A 23,726-nucleotide genomic window follows, 5' to 3' on the forward strand; every position below is an offset into this window, starting at 1 on the left:
TGAGGGTTCTAAGACCCTTACAGTGCTAAGACTGGTCTTGAGTTTCTGTTTTACTATTTTTGCCCATATTTCCAGAAAACTAAGATCAGCCATGATTTATTTTCATTTATACAAAAAGAGGATAATTTGAGAGATCTATGAAGTATCTACATACCCGTATTTATTATAATACAACTGTAAGACAAGCAATACTGTTTTCATATAGTTTCTTAGAATGCTCATTTAGAAGTTGACTAAAAATATGGAGTAAGACTTATACTAACTCTGTAGTTACATGAAGCCTAGAGATTTTCCAATTATTCCTTATAAAATTACACAACTGTTTTAAGCACCTGGGCAGTATGTAGACATAGACTATAGACACTTTTTCCTACTGTTGACTTATTATTTGAAGAAGCCTTGGAGGGAAGGGATAGGCCAAAAGTCTTCAAATAATGTTGTACCCTCCATATCTTGGTCTCCAAAGCACGCATGACTTGCCCAGGGTTAACCTGATATAGCCTTGGGTTTTTGGCCAGGAAAACTGAAAATAGGTGTCTTTTATGAAAAAACATACCCGAGATGATTTGGCTCAGTGGATAGAGTGTTAGTCTGCAGACTGAAGGGTCCTGGGTTCAATTCCAGTCAAGCGCACGTACCTCAGTTGCAGGCTCCATTCCTGGCCCTGGTCGGGGTGAGTGCAGGAGGCAACCAATCGTTGTGTCTCTCTCATATTGATGTTTCTCTCTCTCTCTCTCTGTCTCTCCTTCTCTCTTCTACTCTCTCTAAAACTCAATGGAAAAATAACTTCGAGTGAGAATTAACAAAAAAACCCCAAAAAACACTAAGTATGGGGGTAGGGTAAGGGAAATGAGTAAACAAGATGAGACACTAATTCAAATTTTCTCATTTTTTGTTAAACACACACACACACACACACACACACACACACACACACATATATATAGCCATGGCTGGAGGCTGAGTTGGTTGGAAGAAGTTCCTAATGATGGTACTCCTTCCACGAGAGATTGTCATCAGTAGGCTGTATTCCAGGTTTAATGTAAAGGGAAAATGTTTGAATGTTTTTATTTTGCTATTTTAAAAAAATCAGCTTGAATGCATACCTAAGTACTGCAGATGCTAAAATTAAATAGCTGATTTGTTTTTAAACTATTTTGGTTTCTAATTTAGCATAGCTTAATTCAGTTCTCTCTACTTACTAGTTTTTTTGCCATCCAAGGTCTACTCTTTTGGCTCATTACTCCCAGGCTAAATCCTTAAACTTATAAGTACTTCTGTACCTCATTTTAACTCTTTCTGATGTGAGGGTAAATGAACCTAAAGTTAGAACTTAACATATGATGACAAAGGGTGCCTAAAGAAAGCCCTGACCCTAGCCCTCCTCCATTAGTTTATAGGTTTCACTACTCAGTAGGGTTGCATCAGTGCTGATGCAGATACTACCAAGTGTGTGGGTTAAAGAAAGCTGCCTTGAGAAAATGGCTTATGAAGTAAAGAGAAATAACATTCATTTGTAAAACAAGCTGCTGGAAAATCAGAGGCAAGGAAGTCTGCATAAAATTATTATGAAAATTGTTTTTAGTCCATATTTGAAACACAAAAGAAGCAAGTGCCTAGCATTTTAACCTCAATTCCACTGACTTTGCTCAACAACCCTCACTGAAAGAATTACTATGGCTATTAAGATAATACCTTGATTTTAAGAATTACATGTTGAAGTTTTTAGTATAACAAAAGCAACTTACTGAAATGGTTAGGGATATGGATATAATACACACATGCTTGCACAGGGGAGAAAAGAAAAAGCCAATCTTTGACGTGGTAAAATGATAACATTTGGGGACTCCGGTGGTGGGTGTGTGTGTGCCTGAGAATTCTATGTAATCTTTCTGAAATTATGTCTTTATAAAACCCAACAACTATATTCCAGAGTAACTATACTTAGAGATGGTTGGCTAAGTGCTTGCTGAATTCTTGCCGAGAAATGTCGACACTGCTTAGATCTGATGGGAAAGTGCATGACAAAATGGTTGTAGCAGGAATCAACAAAAAGGCCAAAGCCCATGCTTCTCCAGGTTTGCAGTGAAGTCAACACTTATCTGTAAGTACACTTTAATGACTAACCAGACTTTTACATGTCACTCTCTTAGTCTATATTCCTCCAGTCCCAATAAGGACTCATTTGCAACAATTACTACAACTGCTATTCCAGGAAGGATGACGATCAAGACCTTAGGATGTGATTTTAATCTTCTAGAAATGTATTTATCAACAGGACACCAAAGAAAAAGTGGATCTAAATCCCTGTCAGTTACAGGAACTATCAGTTAATGTCAAAGCAGGAAAAGAGACTCTGCTGGAGCTAACACCTCCCGTTCAAATCAGTACTACCTAAATTCCCTCCCCAAGCCCAAATTTCTTTTAAAAGCTATCTTGCATATTTGGACATATATTTCAAGATCTAATGTAGTAACATCTCTGAGGTTGTTCAACATTCTCTAGAAAAAAAGCAGCAGCATCCAGTGTATTTTTTCAAGTATACATTGGTCCACATTCTTGGTAAAAATCTTAAAGACTGTCTACTGTATTCACTTTCTTTATCCCTTGCTAAAGTAACAGAAAGATTAACACAATCTAAGTGCCCTATTTTCTTGCTTACATATGTATATGTTTTTAATAAGTTTTGAAAGGATGGATGGATGTGGAAAATGCATAGCCTATAACTAATTCCCCTGTCCCTTGAACCAATAGAGACGTGGTTTATTTAAAATTCTGAGTTGTGGTTCTGCTATTTGGGAATGGCTTTCCAAAACTCTGTGGGTGGATACTGGTAATGAAACAGAGGATTCAAAATGGCAGGGAGCATAAGGCCAAATAAGCTTTTATAGCAGTGTGTGTGTGTGTGTGTGTGTGTGTGTGTGTGTACTAAAAATAATTATACATATGTAGTGGGAGGCTGGTTAACTGAGCCCATAGAAGCACTTGGCTGTTAAGATAACTAATCACAATATGAAATCCCCCATGACAAAAATACTTCCAAGGTTAAACTGTCTGATTTTTAATTATAAAGAAGTGAATTTATTGGCTAAGGTTCTATCATGTTGTTGGTTTGGATGCACCAGCCAGTCCTTTTATCAAAATTTTACCCACAAGAAAACTATCAGCCCTCTGTGGCTCCTGAATTGTGATTTGCCCAAAAAAGGAGTTCTCATTTATAAGAATAAAAGTGTAGAGAAGAGCTCAGGAAATAAGAGTTGTTGTTTTTTTCAGAAGGCAAGCTTGTGAAATCTCTGTAAGAATTATTTTCCACCAATACATAGAGTAAAATTTTACTTTTAAAACAAGGCCTAGACATAAAACAAAACAAAAAGAATAAAAAAGAACTTTGATCACCTGGCTGGTGTGGCTCAGTTGTTGAGCATCTACCCATGAGGTCATGGTTCGGTTCCTGGATTGCAGGCTCCATCCCTAATAGGGGGTGTGCAATAGGCAGCCAATCAATGATTCTTTCACCATTGATGTTTCTATCCCTCTCTCCCTCTCCCTCCTTCTCTGAAATCGATAAAAACATATTTATTTATTTTTTAAAAAAGTTTGATCTTTGCAGTCCTGATGCCCAATTTTCGTAAAGGTTTTCTGGGCTTCCTGTTATTCACAGCCTTCATATGTTCAAACAAGGGCTACTGACTGCTCTCCCCTCCTCCTCCCTGACATTTCACTGACCTCCACTTCCCTTCCATGTCTGCACTTTACAATTTGCTTGGCTTCTGGTCCTCATTCCCAATTTCTTATCTATACTAATAAAAGCCAAGCTGGCCCTCGAGCGTGACGTCACCACAAGATGGCCATGCGCACAGTGGAGGCGGGGCCTGGTGGAGGAGGCGGGTCATGGCAGGGGAGGGCAGTTGGGGGCAATCAGGCCGGCAGGGAAGCAGTTAGGAGGCGATCAGGCTGGCAGGCAAAAGCGGTTAGGGGCAATCAGGCAGGCGAGTGGTTAGGAGCCAGTGGTCCCAGATTGTGATAGGGCAGTCAGACATCCCCCAAGGGGTCCCAGATTGGAGAGGGTGCAGGCCGGGCTGAGGAACACCCCCCCCCCAATGCATGAATTTCGTGCACCGGGCCACTAGTGTGTATGTATGTATATGTATATGTATATGTATATGTATATGTATATGTACATATATATATATATATATATATATATATACATATATGCACATATCTACACTAATAAAAGAGAAACATGCAAATTGGTGTCACTCCACTACGCCCACCAGCCAATCAGAGTGACTATGCAAATTAACCCAACAAAGATGACGGTTAATTTGCATACACAGGCGCGGAGCGAAGAGTGAAGGCTCCAGCCTGAGTGAAGACTGAAGACTGAAAACTGAAGACTGAAGAAGCTTGGCTTCGCTGCTGCGGTCGGACCAAAGGCCTGGGTCCCAGGTGCCGGAGGAAAACTGGTGCCGGCAGCCAGGGGAAGGAAGGCCTATTGTGTGAATCTTTGTGCAATGGGCTTCTAATATATATGTGTGTGTGTGTGTGTGTGTGTGTGTGTGTGTATACATACATACATATATGTATGTATGTCTAAGCGACAGAAGGACCGAACTACCAGTTACTATGACCAGGGGGCAGATGCTCAACACAGGAGTTGCCCCCTGATGATCAGTGCACTCCCACAGCGGGAGCGCCACTCAGCAAGCTTACCGAGTGGTGGCAGGCGCAGCGGGGCTGGGATGAATAGAGTGGTGTGAGCTCCTCCCCAGCCACCTGCCGCTTGGCACACTACTACATCCTTAAGGGGATGTAGGACTGCTGGTTTTGGCCCAATCCCTGCAGGCCGAAACCAGCAGTCCAACATCCTCCAAGGGGTCCCGGATTGCGAGAGTGCACAGGCCAGGCTGAGGGACCCCACCAGTGCACTATCTGAGTTCTGTGAGTTCTTTCACACTTTCCTCTACATTTCCTCAAATTTCTCTTCACTCTCCTTTCAGTCAGATCACCTGGTACCTTCTGTCCACATCTACCTATTGAGGACTTACCAGGGATCATGTTAGGTGCTTTAAACACATTGTTTCATTTCCCTCTATGATTGGGTCTATTATTTTACAAAAGAGAAAAATAAGACTCATAGAGAAATTCAACAATTCTTCCAGTTATATGGTTGGTAAAATGGATCACTGGAATGTGAACCCACATAAGCTGCCTCCAGAGCCCACATTCTCAACCACCAACTCTATATACTTCTTTCCCTTCAGGATTAGAGGCTTTAACTTGTGTACATTCTCATTTAGTAGGTTTCCTAAGAACCACACATTCTATTGAAGCTACCCTTCCCTCTTGTCTCCCACCAATGGATAAATCAGAAAGTATAATCCTGACTTTGTCCCAGGTAACTTTTAGATAAAGAGGACTAAATACATTTTCCTCTGACCCTTCAACCTCCCCAAATCCAACTGAAATAACATTTAAAAAACAACATGAACAATTAACCCACTGTAATAAATTGTGTGCATTTAATATAATAAAAAACAGATTTTAAACAAATATCTAGATGTTGTTAGCCATGTTGAGACTGAAACTTGGTGACTGCAGAGGTGGCAGCCACTACATGCAAAGCAAGTCTTAAGAGAAGCTGAATGAGAAGCAGGGTAGAAACCAGGGGGATCCACTGAAAGTGTATTTGCAGAATAATTGTACTAGTCTGCACCTCCCATCCTTGGTAGCAGCCCACATTTACTTGGCAAAAATCTGGATAGCTCTTCTCTCAACAAGGTGAATGACACATCTAGGCAAAGCTGTTTTTATGGCTCCTCATAGTCAAGTCCTCCTTCTGCATTTGAGAGCCTTGACAGCACGATCTCAACTTTCTCACAATAAATTCTGTCAGTTAACACTGCCTTCCTACTCCATCATACACAGAGCCCACAGTAAAAATTCCAATGCAAGAAAGAGACATTGGAGAAACTATCCATTTAGGCATTTTTTCCCCTTAGAAGTCAACAGAAAACCAAGCTTCACCAGGCAACTGAGAACAGAAACATGAAGGATAAGACTAAGACAAATATGAAAACTGGTCTCAAGATAATCACAGATAACAACTGCAGAAGAGCACAAGTCTAATCACTAACATACTCAGAATATATTACTATATTATTAATTATTATTATTATTATTATTATTATTATAAACAAGAATAGGTTACTATGAAGAAGAAACTTTCAGGGAACAAGAGCAAGCTCAATGAAAGTATAATGGTTAAAAGAAGTGTTGGAAGATAAAGTAAACAAGAGGAGATGGAAAATATGAGAAAGAAAAGAAAAATCACCAATCTAGCAGGCCCAAGATCTACATTATGAAACCCAACAGAGAAGAGAATGTTAAGTTGGGGGAATATCAAAGACAGTCTACAGCTGAAGGAGGACATTAGTCTTCAAATTTTAGGGGCCCAGCAAGCATCCAACATCTTGAAGGTGGGGGGGAGGGGATAACCACTGGATGCGTCACTACAAATTTTGTAACACCAAGAATAAAAACACAATACTAAGAGTTTTAGAGGTGAAAAAAATCTCAGATATATCACTTAAAAAAAAGAAAATCAGTGGCATTGACTTCTCAGTAGCAGAGAAGGGAAGGAACAATCATTTTCATCCAAGAATTCTATACTTAGTCAAACTTTCCACCATACTAGGAGTAGAAAAGACATTTTCAGAAATGCAAGAACCCCAAAACTCCTCCTAGGAACTTGTTTGGGGGTTGTATTTCCAAAAATGAGGAATAAAACAATGGTGAAAGGAAATTCTGGGGTGACACAGTATTTTTTTTCCTTCCACAGATATAAAGGTAACCTACAGGATGAAAATACTACAACAGAAACTGTCAGGAGAGAAATGCTGGTCGGTTTTATGGAGTGGACTGTCTCTAGACTACCATTTTCTCTTATAAACTATTCTGTGTTATGATGTGCTACCACGTGTTACTTTTGAAAATGGAAACATAATAGAAAAAGAAAGAAATGAGTGCCACTTGTTCTCTCTTTGCTCTTTCCAGAGAAAGTCTTACTTTGGCCCACTGTAAATTTAAACTAGTATTTAATGACAATTTGGATTAACTATTACTTGGAAATCCTATTTTTCCTCCTTTAGTCCACAATAATTCTCTTCTTATAACCTGTTCTCTGCTGCTACTTTACAGCTGATGGTATTATCTATTTATTCAGAAAATGATGACCTTCTAAGATGAACTCCTTGGTTCATCTTGTCCAGCTAACCATCTACACATGAAAAGAGAAAATGTATTTATCTATATCTGTATCTCTTTCCATATACTCTTGGAAGGAAGTAATCCTTCTATATTTCTGCCTCTAAAGAATCTTGCTTTTGTATCAGTTCTATTTCTCCTAATATTTCTATTTCTTTCTCTTCGTGTATCTTTCCTTTGCATTTTGACAAGGGCAAAATATTTCCCTGTCTAACCACCTCCATACCTGACCCTGTTTGTCCCTCCAACCACCATTACTTATTGGTTTTTAATGGCTCACCTAACTCTTTAAACTGAATGATTTCTATCTGCTGCCTTTCTCTCCTTGTTATGAAGTGCCTCATAATGGCCTCCCATCAAGCTTTTAATCCACCACATTACACGAACTTCTTTCAGGGTTTCAGTGATCTTCTGCTAGCTACAGACAACAGCTCCCCTTAGTCTTCATGTTTCCTGGCCCCTCTTCTCATGCATCTTTCAAAATACTGTATAAAGTTTTGTCCTTTCTTTAGCTTCCTTCACTTACTGGCATCTTTTTCTCTTTCCCAGCCCCCTAAATGCAGTCCTTAGCCCCTTGTTCTTCTGTATTCATTTCCCTTACCCACTTGCACACCTTTAATCTGTTTCTAGACTAATAATTTCCAAACTAGGCCTATATTTATACTTTTCTACAGGACAATCTAAAATGACCTAAAATTTAGGTTATCAGAAACCGAAAATAGTTTCAACTAGTTCTCCTTCGCAATCTTTTTCCTGCCATCAATCTCATCTTTCTTCTCTCAGTTCCCCATGTTTAGAACTTTATACTCTTTCTTTAGCCAACTCTAATCAGTCATTAAATCCTATTATTATTTTAAAACATTTTGCTTACATTTATCTCTTCTCTATTTTACTGGCCACTACTCACAGAAAACACTGTGAATAAATGGGATAAGCAGGAATTGGTTATCTGGCAAGTCAAATATTACTTTATGTGCAAAAGTAAAAACCTATCCACCTTCACCAGGTAGCAAAACATTTTATAGACTAAAGGACTCTCCTATAACATTAATTCTTAGTTTATCTGGTTTATAATATTATCATATATCAGGCTTCTTTAACATGAGGTACACAAATGCATAATTTGAGGTATCAAAGAACTCCATGGAAAAACTACAATTTCTCAAAAAACAGGAAGTCTCCTGATAGGTTAATTTTTAATGTGTTGTAGAAAGAGGTGTATTCAGCCCTAACCAGTTTGGTTCAATAAGTAGAACCTTGGCCTGCGGACCAAAGGGTGCCGGGTTCAATTCCAGTCAAGGGCACGTACCTTGGTTGCAGGTTCCTCCCCGGCCCAGGCCCTGGTTGGAGCTCATGCAGAAGGCAACCAATTGATGTGTGTCTCTCACATCAATGTTTCTCTGTCTTTCCCTCTCTCTTCTACTCTCCCTAAATATCAATGGAAAAATATCCTCAGGTGAGGATTAACAAAAAAACAAACAAACAAGAGGTGTATTCATTTAGAGCAGTGGTTCTCAACCTCCCTAATGCCGCGAGCCTTTAATACAGTTCCTCATGTTGTGCTGACCCCCAATTTCATTGTTACAAATTGAACATAATTAAAGCATAGTGATTAATCACAAAAACAATATGTAATTATATATGTGTTTTCTGATGGTCTTAGGCGACCCCTGTGAAAGGGTCGTTCGACCCCCAAAGGGGTTGCGACCCACAGGTTGAGAACCGCTGATTTAGAGGCATAAGTGACAAACGATTGTACTACTGGATGCTCATAAACTCCTGCAGCAGACGGGTAAACCCTTTCAAAGCACTCCTCTGTGGCTCTGCTAGAGTGCTCCTATCTCTAAGTCTAATTGCTGGGATCTAGTGAGGCTGAATGGTCAAAGCTGAAGAGAGCCGTATCTCAATTTTCCCAAGTATAGTTGCTTCTCTGCTACTTAAAAGCGATGCCAAGTCATATTTGCAGTTTTCTGTTCACTAAAAAACACAGTCCTACTTTTAGACTTTCCCTCCACATTCCAGTATCCCTTTATCATTCCTATTGACTCTTAGGAACCAAAGAACTTTTAAGCATATATGCATAACCCATGGACACAGAGGGCCTGGGGGGGGGGGGGGGGGGGGCGGAGGGCAGATGGGTAGAGGGCAAAGGGGGGAAAATGGGGAACTTCAGTAATACTCTCAACAATAAAATAAAGACCACATTAGCATATTTGCTCATAATGATTTGTATAATTTATCCTCCCTGTGTTCACTTTTAAAAATAAACATTAGTTACATTTCCTGCTCTCTATAGCTGAAATTAGTAGTATTTATGTTTCTGTACTTGTTCTGTTTATGGGATCAGCTCTCAGGGGCAAGATGCATATTTACCACTTCTTTTGCATGTCACTACAGAATCTACTGCAGAAATGTCACAGTGGTCTTTGAATCAAGTACTGGGCTGGCAGACTAACTACAGTGCCTCAGCTGGTCCTATATTCCACGTAAGCAACCACTTCTGAAGGTGTGATCTATACCCATGACAGCAGGTGATACAATAAGATTATGGCTTTAATCGCCATGATTATGAAATACTTCTGAAGACTCTTCATGAGGGGGTTGCCTTAGAAGGAGACACAGGTATGAGGAATAAATGCCAGCCCACCTGCTAGCAGGAGAGGCAATGGGACTGTCTCTTCAAATAGATGAGCAAGCAGGAAAACGGATAACATAACTTGTCTTGGGAGCAAGCAGCACGATGAGACAGTAAAAACGCATCAGCATACATCATCCTATCATGGCCCAGTGTCATTCCCAGCCTCTATTAGCCCTCGCTGCATCAGCGCAAGTCCCAGACACTTTATCCTGTTTATAATTGCTGATGAGCGGTAATAAGGCCTCCATGCCTCAGCTCCGTCCGTTCCACTTCAGCACCCACCTATTAGGTAATAACTTTTATTTACAGCCTTGCTTGATGCGCTGTTCTATTAGTACAGCTAGGAACTGAGTAGAGCACACAAAAAAAAGTCTCCTTAATGGGCAGTATCAGTGCGAGGCCCCGATGATTTATAATGCAGCATTGTGGCTGTTCTATCTTGCTCCTTCTGGTAAGACTGCTTTGGGAAAGCTACACTTCTAACATGCTGTGCTCTTATAACAGGCACATACATGCTATGGAGCAGCACCTGAAAAGAAACCCCCCATATCCACCCCCAAATAATCCAAAAGTTTCAGAGGAGGAGAGGGGTATTAAATTCCCTTGATATCCTTTTTAAAACAATGTTGGCTCAGGCATTTTACCCCAGTGGAGCAATAAACAGCTAATTAATGGAAGTTCAGGGCTTCTCTCCTTAGTAAGAGTGCAAGCTATGATAAAATAAATGACCACAAAGGCAAAAACCCCCAGTTGTAACTGCATTCAAGGATCCAAGCAAACTGAATTAGCACAAAGCAAGTGAACCGTGAGCAGCTCAACACCACAGCCTGGGCTTCTCATACACACACATACCCCAAATAGCAACAAGCCTCATCACATTGCCCTTTCCTTTTTATACTGGAGTGCATTTTAATCCTCCAAGTACAAAAATCCCTGTTAGTAAGATTGGCATCCTGGCTTGATATTCATTTATATCAGGCTGTTCTCAGAAAGGAAGCCACTGCTTCTCTTGAGGAAAACCCAAACAAGGCCTGTGAAACAAGCCAATGACTTCAAGTTCAGCAAACTCTCATACATGACATACATGTCTAGCTAGCCTGTAACACAAACACAACTGGTGACAATGGGACCTAACTCTCATTCAGGAGTACAAATGAAAAACAGTAAGCTTTCCCTAGTCTTTTCTCAGATCTATACATGGTATGAGGTGCTTTTAAACTCACCTACTATTATTTACATATTGAAATCAAATCACCTAATTATACAGGGCTTTTCTATGTCATTCTATTCTTTAATATAAGCAACAACTCAGGCAAATTAAAGTTGATATAGGCAAAAAAAAAACCACACACATGAAAAAGAATGTAGCAATTTATTTCCCCTCCCCAGTTTTCCACTCAATGGCCAAAAAGCACATACTGTCAGCAAATAAACTATGGCATACCATGGTAACCAATGCCTTTTTTGTTTTTCCCCTTGGATGGTAAAACATAACATGCACCTTTTAGATTAGACATTTTTTTTTGCAATCTTCTAAATAGTTGGTATTCATTTTTGTCCCCTGCCTCAGGAATTAAATGAACTCCTTTAGGACCCAAGATGATGAATACACAAGGTAAAACATCTTTTAAATACTTTATCCTTGCCATGACAGATTACTGTTTTGATCTTTCTTCAATGGTTACATTAAATGCTAATAAAAAAATAAAAGGTTTATATCTTCCCTAATATCCTCCTGATGGAAACTTGCACATTACAAAAGTAGGTCAAATTTCTAACTTTCTGTCTCAAATGTTGATACTGCAGACCAGAGGGAAAAGCTGTACCTTAAGGACCAAAAAGAAAGAATTTTCTTAAAAAAAGAACTGAATTACATAGTTGAATCACACCCAAGGCTACCTTCCTTTAAGCTCTACAGAGTCCTTCTTAGAAGAGTCATTTACAAAGTGTAATACGGACTAACACAGTTTATAGTCACTGACTCAACTCTCTAGAATACAATGGTTGAAATGTTTCCATGAATACTGACTTTACCAGGAGATAAAACACACAACTGTGGGTATTTCTAAGATTTACAGGGCCACTTCTGATTTAACACTGCCACCCTTTAGCTTCTGAATCAATTTAAAAGATCTTCTAGAAACCTCACGGTAACATAACAACAATGAAACATTCCCCTTTAAGTGGCTTCTGAACACTGATGTGGAAAGTGTTTAGCACATCAATCTTCTCTTATCTCCCAGGTGAAAGGGTTTTCTTCTCTTGTCTTTGTAAAAACAGACAATAATATCACAAGCAGGTTGCCTGAGAGAAATGAGCCAAAAAAAGGTTTTAGGGAAAAAAGGGAAACAATGAACAATACAAGGCTATCCAGTTCATGTCACTGTTCATCATGCTGAAAGGAAAATAGGTGACCTAAAACGTTAATAAACATGTGCTTTCCAAGAGGAAAGAAAAGAAAAAGCAGGCAAAGGATAGTCAAACTGAATTAACATGCTTCTTAAAGAGTGAAAAGATGGTACTTCCTGAGAAAACCTGCATTGGTTTTTAATGGGAGTTTCTAGTCCCATCTGCTTTCATCTCAAACAATACTACAGCTCACGTATGGCCCCACAAATGGCTATTTTACTTGCTATTCTACTAACTATAATCACATTTTTAACATACACAGAGCATTTTAAAACTATCATTTTTCAAGTCATCAGAGAGAATATTATTTGCTCAACATATGTGCTGGAAGAAGAATAATAGTGAATATAGATATAGTGGAGCAAAAGCCTGTAAACAGTACCATCAAGTCTGCAAGCTTGTTTATGACTTTTTATTTTAACTTCAGAAATAAAGGGACTATAAAATGAAAACACAAAATCAAGCCATAGGGTGGTTAAAACGGGGAAGGAGCTATTTCCTTTTTTTCATATGCTAACAAGTCTATGCTTTGATATAGTCAACCCAGGTCCTAGAGTTAAGAACTGCTTAATGCTCCATCTGGAAGGAGCAGAGTCCTTAGGTTAGTCATGTTCAAGGATCTTCCTGGAGACTTTTTCTCTATGAACATTTAAGAAAAGACATAGTTCTATCTGTCCATTACAACTTAAATTGTAAAGTTTACCAATAGCAAACTCCAATACATAAAATACAAAATAACTTCTACTGTAACTCTGCAAATAAGTCTTATTAAAAAAAAAAAAAGGTTACATAACATGTCTTTTTAAAAAGGCAAAAAGACCTCCCACAAGGCATTTTAAACATAAAAAACATGACTTTCTGGCCCGGCCAGCATGGCTCAGTGGTTGAGTGTCTATAAATCAGAAGGTTATGGTTCAATCCCCAGTGTGCGGGGTGCAGGAGGCAGCCCATCAATGACTCTCTCATCATTGATATTTCTTTTATTTTTTATTTTTTAATTGATGTTTCCATCTCTTTCCCTCTCCCTTCCTCTCTGAAAGCAATAAAAATATATTTTTAAAAATAGGACTTCCTGAAGATATTCACGTAAATATCCAAACACCTTCCAAATAAAGTTGTCTAAAAAGGATGACCACAGCTCTGATTACGTTTTGGCTTAAGGTATAACTTAATAGTTAGAAAAGATGAAGGACAAAAGGTGGTTTGTTGCCAAGGAAAGTGAATTCTTTTCCTTCACAATATATTCATTCTTGGCAGGAATGTTGTGAGAATTAACAAGGGAACATGTGCAAAATACCCAAAGCCTTTGAAGAAAGGTAAGCTCTCTCTAGTAATCTGAAGGTGTGATATGCTTTAACTCTCACATTCTAACCAAAGCAACCTGGGATTTGGCAGCACTTTTCAACTCTTTGCTGACAATTCCCAGAGCACTACAAAGCCACATAGAACCTTCACTTAATTTTTCTCTGCTTTAAATACCAAAATAATCATGGTGCTGCTGTTTATTTTTTTCCCATCTAAAGATGACAGAGTTTAACTGTTACCAGTGCTATGTAGCCAAACCCAACATCTAAAGAAAGGAGTTTCTCACCTAGTTCACAAATAAAACTCATCTTTTACTTGCCACTACTACTTTTTGCAACCTGCTTCTTAGACTTCTTAGACTTCCAGTTACCACAGAGCAATTTCTTAAAAAGAGTTCCCTCTTGGGGAACTGGGTGGGTGGAAGAAGGTGAAGGGATTAGCCAAAGAACATATATGCATAACCTACAGACAATACTATGATGATGGCCAGAGGAAAGGGGGAATGGGGCTGGATGCACGTGGACAGGGTGTGTGTGGGAGGGGAGTGAGGGAGAATGGGGATATGTATAGTGTCAATAGTAAAAATAAAGTAAAAAAAAAGTTTCCCCTTCTCACTTTGATGGTTGTAGACAAGCCACTCTACACTTTTTTCCACCTGTTTAAATTACAGTATCCTCAGATCAACATTAGTCCCCTGAAACATAGAGACATTATTAATCAACCACCCAGACTTATAATTATGGGCCTAATGCTAATCTTTAGATCTACTTTTCAAAATACTAAAAAGAAAATGACCTGTTCACTGAAAAGGTCAATAACCTTTTTTTTTTTTTGCATGTACATTCTCTAAGATATTTGGCTATGTAGCTTTAATATGCATCCTATGTATTTACTGGTTTTAAACTGTATGGACTGCTATATAATTATAAAATAAATCTGCAAAACAGAAATTTTAAAAGGCTGAGATAAAGAACTTTTACTATTTTCTCCCCATACCTCACAGATTATACATTATATGCCTTCTTCAGGGACTGTTGACCTAAAGAACCACTATATTTTAGCCTAAGTATCTTTTTCCTAACACACCTCATTACTATGCTGGAGGCTGCTTTAGGTCCAACCTTGTATTGAACCGATTGGCTTGGAGCGGGTCAGTAGGACCTAATTCACAGGGTCTCTCTCCAAGGAAGAAGTGATACTACTGTCAGGTAATTATTTATAGATCATCTATGCCTGAAGCCCTGTGCTCTAGGAGCTCTTTGGGAGAGCTACTGTGACTGTGCCCTTTTATGGCAGAAGCACCACAGAGCATGCTAGAAGTATGAGCTCTCTCTTGAAGAACCTAGACATAAGGAATACAAGAACACTCCAGCAATGTAACACTATAATTGATGATGACTCATAAGAAAAATGCTCAGAATCCCCATCATGGGCAGCCTGCTGATCCAAGGACAGACAGAAAGATGGAGACAAAGACTGTCAACCTGCAGTTCTCAAAGCAAATCATTCAATTTACCTCTGACAATCAGGAAACTCTGTCCTCTGGTGTCAGGGCCATAGTTTTTGTTGTTGTTTAAATATATTTTTACTAGTAGCCCTGCACATGAATCTGTGCACCAGTAGCTCTCTGCGGGGCCTGGCCACTCCACGCCCGCTGCCCAGAGGCTCTCTGCGGCCCAGAGGCCCATCCACGCCCCATCCAGCCTGGCCAGAGGCCCATTGGCGACTGGGAAATGCAAACGACTTCCCTCCCTGTTCTCAGAATTCCGATAAAGGGCTTCCTTCCTCTTTCTCGACCACCTTTCACCCCTGTGCCTCCACCACCAGCCCCTCCTGTCACACTATCCTCCAACCCTCCACCATCTTGCCACCCGGACTTGACCTTGCCCAGGAGTCGGGAGCCACTCGACTCTGCTCAGCTCTCCGGTTCCTTCTCTTCTTATGCAAGCGTTCCGCGTCCCGGCATGGCCAGAGGCCCATCCATGGCCGCGGCGACGAAGCAAGCATTCCGCCAGGCCGCTCATGCTGCCTGCTCTCAGCGGCCACCCCCCAACCCCCGGGACTGGGGGACTTCGGCAGGGCTGAGAGGACTGGGCGCCACCAACTTGTGGCTATGGGCACCGCCATCTTTGTGATGGAGTGACAGTTAATTTGCATATTACCCTTTTATTAGGTAGGATTGATTTTAGAGAGGGAGAGAGATAGAAACATCAATGATGAGAGAGAATCATTGGTTGGCTGCCTCCTGCACACCCCACACTGGGGATCGAGCCCGCAACCAGGGCACGTACCCTGCCTGGGAATCAAACCGTGACCTCCTGGTTCACAGGTCAACGCTCAACCACTGACCCATGGTCGGACATCAGGGCCATAGTAAGGCTAGTATAGTGAGTCTGAGGGGCACAAAGAAGTTTCTTGGAAAGTGCACCAGGATGAACTTGATAACCTTTAATATGCAGGCTGAGCGATCTCAACTTCCTTCGGTATTTTAGAAGATGACCTGGACATTGCATTAATTTCCTTCCAAGTCGGAAATTCTCAATCATTTCCTAGTTAAGAGCTATGTAGTCACCTAAAAGAAGGCCTGGAAATGTGTGACTGAGAGCTCAATCCATATCATTTCACTTTACAGAGACCTAAAAATATTACGAGTTCCTACTATAATACTAAAATGCAACAAAAAATGTAATCAACATAAAATCAATTAATGAAACTAGGTACAGCAATGAATTCTGCACTTCTAGTCTTCTTTCTACCTAAATTACCTCCTGATGTGTTATCCCCAGCATTTAATGGTTGGCCACTGTATACACATAATCTTTAATGATACAATTACACTAAAATAGCAATTACTTTTAGAGATCTATTATGTGAGCTTTACGCATATTATTTCTTACACCAAACCTATGCGATAGATTTATTATCCAATTTTACAGATGAAGTACAAATTTTGAGATATTAACTTATTTACCTAAAATCACATTTTGTAATACATAAAGCTAGGATCTGCTTTTAAAACTCACATTTTAAACACTACTTCATTACATGCTATATTTCTAAATATGTGTCTCCCATTCTCCCTATCTTATTCAATGATATGCTTTTCCATAGAGGCCCGGTGCACAAAATTTGTGCACTTGAGGCCTGGTGCACAAAATTTGTCTGGCCTGCACCCTCTCCAATCCAGGACCCCTCAAGGGATGTCTGACTGCCGGTTTAGGCCTGATCCCTCTTGCAATCCGGGACCACTGGCTCCTAACCACTCCCCTGCCTGATCACCCCTAACCACACTGCCTGCCTGCCTAATCACCCCTAACCACCTCTGCCTGCCTGATGCCCCTAACCACTCCCCTGTCTGCCTGATCACGCCTAACCACTCTCCCCCGCCGGCCTGATCATCCTTAACCACTCTCCCCTGCCGGCTTGATCACCCCTAACCGCCTCTGCCTCAGCCCCACCACCCTGGCTTTGTCCAGAAGGATGTTGGTCTATCCCGTCTAATTAGCATATTACCCTTTTATTAGTATAAATGTGATAAGCAGTAACATGATGTAGTGCAAAACAACACAAGCTTTAGTATCTGAAAGATCTGTGTTTAAGTTCTGTTTCTATTTCTTACTACAATATTACTCCAAGAAGTGTACTTAATTTTCTGAGTATCTATTTTGCCATCTATAAACGAGGAATAACTCTCTTGCAGAATTGTTCTGCAGATTAATTGGTCATCTATGTAAAGCATATTGAATGGTGCCTGGTAATACAGTTAGCATGCAATAAATGCTATTATTATTTTCAGATACACAAAATAGTATGGGAGAAGAAAACACCTGCCTAGAAGATGAAGGACACAAGTACACAATATTCAAAGAAGGATTCCTTCTAGTTTTGGTGCCTAATCTGAGCACGCGAGTCTCTTTTTCTCTATCTCTCAAGATGACCCAATGTGCTTGAGGTTCACACCTTGACTGCTACCTAAACACATTGGTAGTGCTAACAGGAAACCCTGCACTGAGGGCCAAGAATGGAAGGAAAGAAGAAAGACTAAAGCACACTGTGCATGTAAAGTGTTGGACCTGAAATCAAAGGACTCTGAATGTTTCCAAGCTTCTGGCTGGAGTGGGTAGGAAGCTGGCTCTGACTTCCCACTGGCTAATCAGGATGGTCTGTCTCACTCCAGGGCACAGTTCTCTTCCATCTCCATTGGAACTACCCAGTGGAGCTTGGGTACTAAGGGCAGGAGGGATGAGAGCATCCTAGGACCTTCTCACACAGCCCTGCCTCAAAACTGGTCATGTGGAACAGAAGAGTGAAATAAAATTCCCAGAGTTTAATGCCTGGATGCTACTCAGGAACTATGCAAGGTCAGGCCTGTTTGAGTTAGTTTAACATAAAAATTATGAGCATTTGAAGGGGCTGAGGTTTCAGAATGAGTTTGAACATAGAAATAGTTTGTGCTATTATTATTGAAAAGTTAAAAGGACTTTTTAAATTATGAAAAATACTCTGACTGTGACCTTTAGAAAAACAATATAATTATTTTGACTCTTCTAAATATAATCCTTGAGATATTTTGAATAGCAGGCAAAATTATTGGAAAAGGCAAATTTACTGTTTAAAATAAATTGAGCTATAGGCTAAGGGAGCAATGGCCATTATGACTGCTTTTTAGAGAGCTACAAGATTCATGACTTCATATTTAACAAAAATGTCACAGATGCACAAAGATTTTTTGGGAGACTTTATATATCTGAAAAGAATAATTTCAGTATACCCCATGCACTGAAGATGAGAGAGAAAGTAATTTTCCAAAACTATTAGGATATTCTAACAGTCAAGTTAAAACACTGATTATCTGCACTACAACTTCTTTCACCTTCCAGTCTCCATTTTTTAAATAATTTTTTTTAATAAGTCGAAGACTTTATTAGCCAAATGCTAGAAAATGGGCAATATATGTTTCATGTTATAATATCCTTCAGACATTAGGAAACTATCTTCTTGGTTCTAGGTGACAGTTTAACTCAGTCAACCTGACCTCCAAGAGCACCACTTTGATCTCTACTCACACTCCACTCCCAATATTAAGCACAAACTATATCACTTCAAAACTGATGGAAGAAATTAGAGAGCATCCTGGCAAGGACACCACATTACAACCAGTAGCTAATTTCTGTGAAGAATTCAGATAAGAATGAAGCCAGATAAGAATGGTGTACGGCCCTAGCTGCTTTGGCACAGTGTCAGCCTGTGGACAAAAGGGTCCTGGGTTAGATTCCGGGCAAGGGCACGTACCTCGGTTGCAGGCTCCTCTCTGGCCCAGGCCCCGCAACCAATCTATGTGTTTCTCTCACACCAATGTTTCTCTCCGTCTTTCCCTCTCTCGTCTACTCTCTAAAAATCAATGAAAAAATATCCTCGGGTGAGGATTTAAAAAAAAAAAAGAATGATGTACATACCTGTACCACAGGATCTTTTGGTTGGTGTGATTAACGAGACATGAGCTGTGTCTGTGCATGGCCCACCTAGAAATAGAAAGGCAGGCACATCAATCAGGACATACCCGCTACATGCCCATAGCTGCTATCTTGGATAAAAAGAAACCTAAAAAGGCAGGGATCAACCTGCAATAATGCATAATAGGAAAGATGGAGAAGGTGGTGATAGTGGTAGATGAACTTAGTTCAGCAATTTAGATCTATATTTTTTCTACATTAGAACATGCTTTTCATAAAAACTAACTGAATATCACATAATGTTAAAAAGTTAAAGGATAAAATTTTAACTAGAATTCCAATCCAACGAGAAGAAATTACCCACAAGTTTGGGGAGATGAGCTTTTCTACAAAGCAACAGCAGGAGTACACCCTCTTAGACTGATCTCAGTTGTTACCCTACCTTTGAATTCATTGCAAAACTAGCCTTATTTTGGGGGGGGGGGGCTGCCTGAGGAACAACAAACTGCTTGTCAAAAGAAATATAGATCATTTTAATATATAAAGAGAGCATTGGAACCAAGAAAGAAATGTCTAGTTTAATTATAAGAATATGATATAAAGAGGGCATTCATGGAATCTTTGAGGGTCCAGAAATCTAATGGATAGGCATCATTCAAGAGTATGCAAAAGATTTAGTCAGTCAGTGGGTGAAGGCTTGAAAAGCAATAATTTCAAGACCAACAAATTCTTAAGTTGGTTCAGAATCAGGACTACCAACAAGTTCTTAAGTTGATATTGATATATACCTCAACACTCCCCACCAACCATGTCCTAACTTCTGAAATTAGAAGTTAATAAATAAACATAAAGACCACTGGTTCTTGATATGCCCTGGAAAGGGCCATGGTGATGATCATAAAGAAATAGAACACACAGGCAAATGTTACACATATTTTCTGAAAAGGGTTCCAGGTGACTATGACTAGTAAAGGTAAATATGGTTAATTGACAGAGTTGTATATCACCCAGAAGAAGATTTCATATCACTGAAGTTACTCATCAAAAGGAAAGAAAGATGAAAAAGCTCTGAGACCTATTCTTAGAGTTTATGCCACTAAGATCCATGGGATTTAGGGACCTAGAAATCATACCTAAGAGTTCATTGTTAGTCCACTCTTTTCTACACCAAGGATGTAACAGCAGTTTGGCAAACCTTAGTGGGTATAAGAAGACACAGAGGGGAAATGGAAAAGGGGAGGAAAAACTAAATAAGTGTATTATTAATGTCCAAAAGCATTTAGCAAATACCTATTATGTGCCATCATGGGTTAGTCTCATGCTCAGGGAACTTACAAGCTTATTAGGAGGACAAAATTTGTGTAAATAATTGAGAAAAATACATGATAGCAATAAAGAGCTGGATCAAAAATGATCAAGTGTCAAAGAATATGGAACAAGTAATGAATGCTAAATGTAATCAGGAAGAAGGATATTCATCATTGGCCAGCATCACTTGGAAATACTTTTGAAGAATTTCAAAATGAGAATAAAATGGAAGACCAAAAAAGCAGGGCATTTTCTACAAATGTCACTTCCTCAGAGAAAGCTTAACATACTAAAATTAAACAGATTCAAATAGGCAACTGTGACATGAAAATAAGTAACATGGAGCCCTGGCTGGATGGCTGAGTTGGTTGGAGCGTCATCCCATACACCAAACGGTTGCAGGTTCAATTCCTGTTCAGGACACATACCTGAACTGAGGGTTTGATCCCCAGTTGGGTGTGTACGGGAGGCAACCCATCAATATTTCTCTCTCATATCAATGTTTCTCTCTCTCCTTTCCTTCTTCTCTCCCCTTCCCCTTTCTCTCTCTCTAAAAATTGATAAACATATCCTTGGGTGAGAATAAAAAAGCAAAAACAATACAAGCTGCTTGACTGAATCAGGAGATTAATGTACATTTATTAAAATCTTCTTTAAAAATATTTTTTATTGATTTTTAGAAAGGGAGGGAGGGAGTGGGGGGAGAGAGAGAAACATCAATGTAAAAGTGGAACATTAATCAGCTGCCTCCTGCACACCCCATATCAGCAAACAAGCCTGTATCCTGGGCATGTGCCTTGACCAGGAATCCAATTGGCAACCTTTTGGTGCCTGGGACAACACTCAACTAACTAAGCTACACTAGCCAGGGCTATTAAAATCTTTTTTAAAAATTGAGGTATAACAATAACAGCAAAAATAGTAAAATGAAATGTACAAATCTTAAATCTATACTGAAATGCACAAATCTTAAATGTACACACTGAAGAGTGTGTGTGTGTGTGTGTGTGTGTATGTATATGTGTGTGTGTGTGTGTGTGTATACACACATTATATATATAATGACTATCACATAAAAATATTAGAACATTTTTGGAATCCAGAAAGTTCATGGGAGCATTTTTAAAGTACAGATTTCCCAGACTTTGACTCTGGACATTTTGATGCAATAGGTTGGAGTGGGCAAAGAAAGAGATTAGTGTGCATTTTTAGACCAGCAGAGCACAATGTAAATAATAACAACCCAATTAGTTCCAGTCTCTGATAACAATTTCTTTAGCTCTCAGCTCAATATCTGGCCAAGATCACTGAGTTCCCACAACACAGTGAGCTGCACAGAGCACAAGAGTCAGTAACGACTTAACCACCAGAATACTTTTTTAAAAGAACATAAAATAGTTTATTCATTAAAATTATGAGAAGGGAGAAATAGGTCAAATCAAAACCCTCAAAGAAATTTGTCTGGGACTCATGAATTAACACTCCCATGTTTACAAATGCAAACTTTACCTCATCAGTAGGGTGACAGTTATCCTTTCTAAAACTCCTAATGAATGAATTCCTAATGCAGGTTTGGCAAGTGTGCAAAAAACTTTAAGGCTACCTAGCATACATATCTCAACATGCATCACCATGAAACTGTTCTCCAGAGAGCTTATTAAACTAACAACCCAATCCAATATATTCACTACATTACAGTAAATACAAATAGAACCAGAGCTGAGCCAAAACAAATTGACAGCAGTAACTAGCAGTGATAATAAATCCCAGCTTTGATAATTGCACAATATTATAAACAGAGAGTTTGGAATTTAGTTTGGTCTGGCAGACTATAACCTATGAAACTCTTTAAAAATCCAGAATAGATGCATATGAACACTGTACATATAGACTACAATAACTGTGGTGACATACAAAATTAATGTACTCTCAAATAAAATAAGTAGCCACAGGAGATATGATGTATACTCCTACACAATTAATTTCAAATCAACTCTGTTAAAATGAATATAGGAAATTATGGGTCACTCAAGAGGAACCTTTTCAGGTTTCTGTCTACAATAAAAATATGAACATGAGTCCCATGTGGCTATAGCAAACAAAATAATTTTGAAAGTTGATGGCAAGGGTCAAAGTCAGGGCATCTGCTCCATCAAGAAATGCTGTTGGCCTTTTTTTTACTGGGTTAATGTCTGAGAGAAGGGCTGGCATATGATCCCACAAATCATTGTATACTCTATTTTTGGCTCTTCTTCCTCTCCTTCCCAAGCAGTAGGGTGAACTAAGCTAATAACTTAAGAGCAAGGTGTGAAAAGTGTCCTGATGACTGAGTTCTATTGGTGTTGTGTGTGTGTGTTGTGTGTATAGTGGGATCAGGTTGGGAAAATAAATGTATTTCTAAGCACAGAACGATTCCTATCATTACCTTCGAGTCTATATTAGTGGCAACTGAGTTTTAAGTAAGTTTTGGGTTTTTAAACGTTAAAAAAAAAGCAGTTAAAAGTTTCTTCCTTAATCTGACAGACTTTCTCAGGCCAAGTAACAAGATTAACCAACATGAACTCACTTTCAACCAATCACCATGACTGCTTTTTACTTTCTTTTGCTAAAACAAATTAATTATCAGAATATTTTCAAGTTTCTTCATTATCTGAAGATATTCATATGTTATTTTGCATTCAGAGGATTTTTTCCTAAGTTTCAACAATTTAGAGTCTGTGGAAGCTGTGGTTTGTGACCATAAGTCTGAATACCCTACCTTGTCTTCTAGGGATGTTTCAATTCTTGTATTAAAGGTGTCATACATAATGCAGCACTATGGATTGCATTTGCAATTCCACATGAGAACCATGAAATAAAATTCTTCAGCTTTATTCCCAACAACTAGAAATCTTAATAGCATTTGCAACAGGGTAGTGGATTTTCTTGGGGAAATAGTACTGATTTCAGGCCTGTAAAGCTGAAGACAGGGGTCAAATCTACATATTAAATTCACTTTAACTTACAAAACCAGGACTGAATAAAGGTATCGCATTAACCATCAACACTAACATTTCAAGCTAAAGTAGCAGAATTCTTAAATTTTCTTTTAAACTGTAGAATTACTGAGCATGCCAAAAAACCCTGAGCTAGCACCCCTAAATTGGTTGAAGACTATGATTCAGGAAAAGTAGAGAACACAGGTTTGGAGGAGAGCTGCATTTAGGCTGGCAATCATTTTAGGCCCTCAAATTTTAAGGCTGAATAAATACAGAGAAATAGTATTTCTTCTTAACCTTGGAAATAGAGATCAGCAATCTACCTGGAAAGCTTTTGTTAAAACAGCTGTGATGACTCTTCATTTT

At 39.2% G+C, this 23,726-nt stretch overlaps 1 protein-coding gene across 1 annotated transcript in view; it reads right to left on the bottom strand.

Annotated features, from left to right (window-relative positions):
• ZFAND3 (zinc finger AN1-type containing 3) overlaps positions 1-23,726 on the bottom strand; it is a gene marked incomplete at its 5' end in the record, with an annotated part of 54,874 nt that overhangs the window by 11,995 nt on the left and 19,153 nt on the right. Inside the window, one exon of the mRNA XM_006104023.3 lies at positions 19,078-19,143. Coding sequence (XP_006104085.2) covers positions 19,078-19,143 — 66 coding nt within the window. The remainder of the gene's footprint in view (positions 1-19,077; positions 19,144-23,726) is intronic.

This window comes from Myotis lucifugus, unplaced genomic scaffold (genome assembly GCF_000147115.1).
Source record: "Myotis lucifugus unplaced genomic scaffold, Myoluc2.0 scaffold_534, whole genome shotgun sequence".
In the NCBI taxonomy this organism is placed as follows: Eukaryota; Metazoa; Chordata; class Mammalia; order Chiroptera; family Vespertilionidae; genus Myotis; species Myotis lucifugus.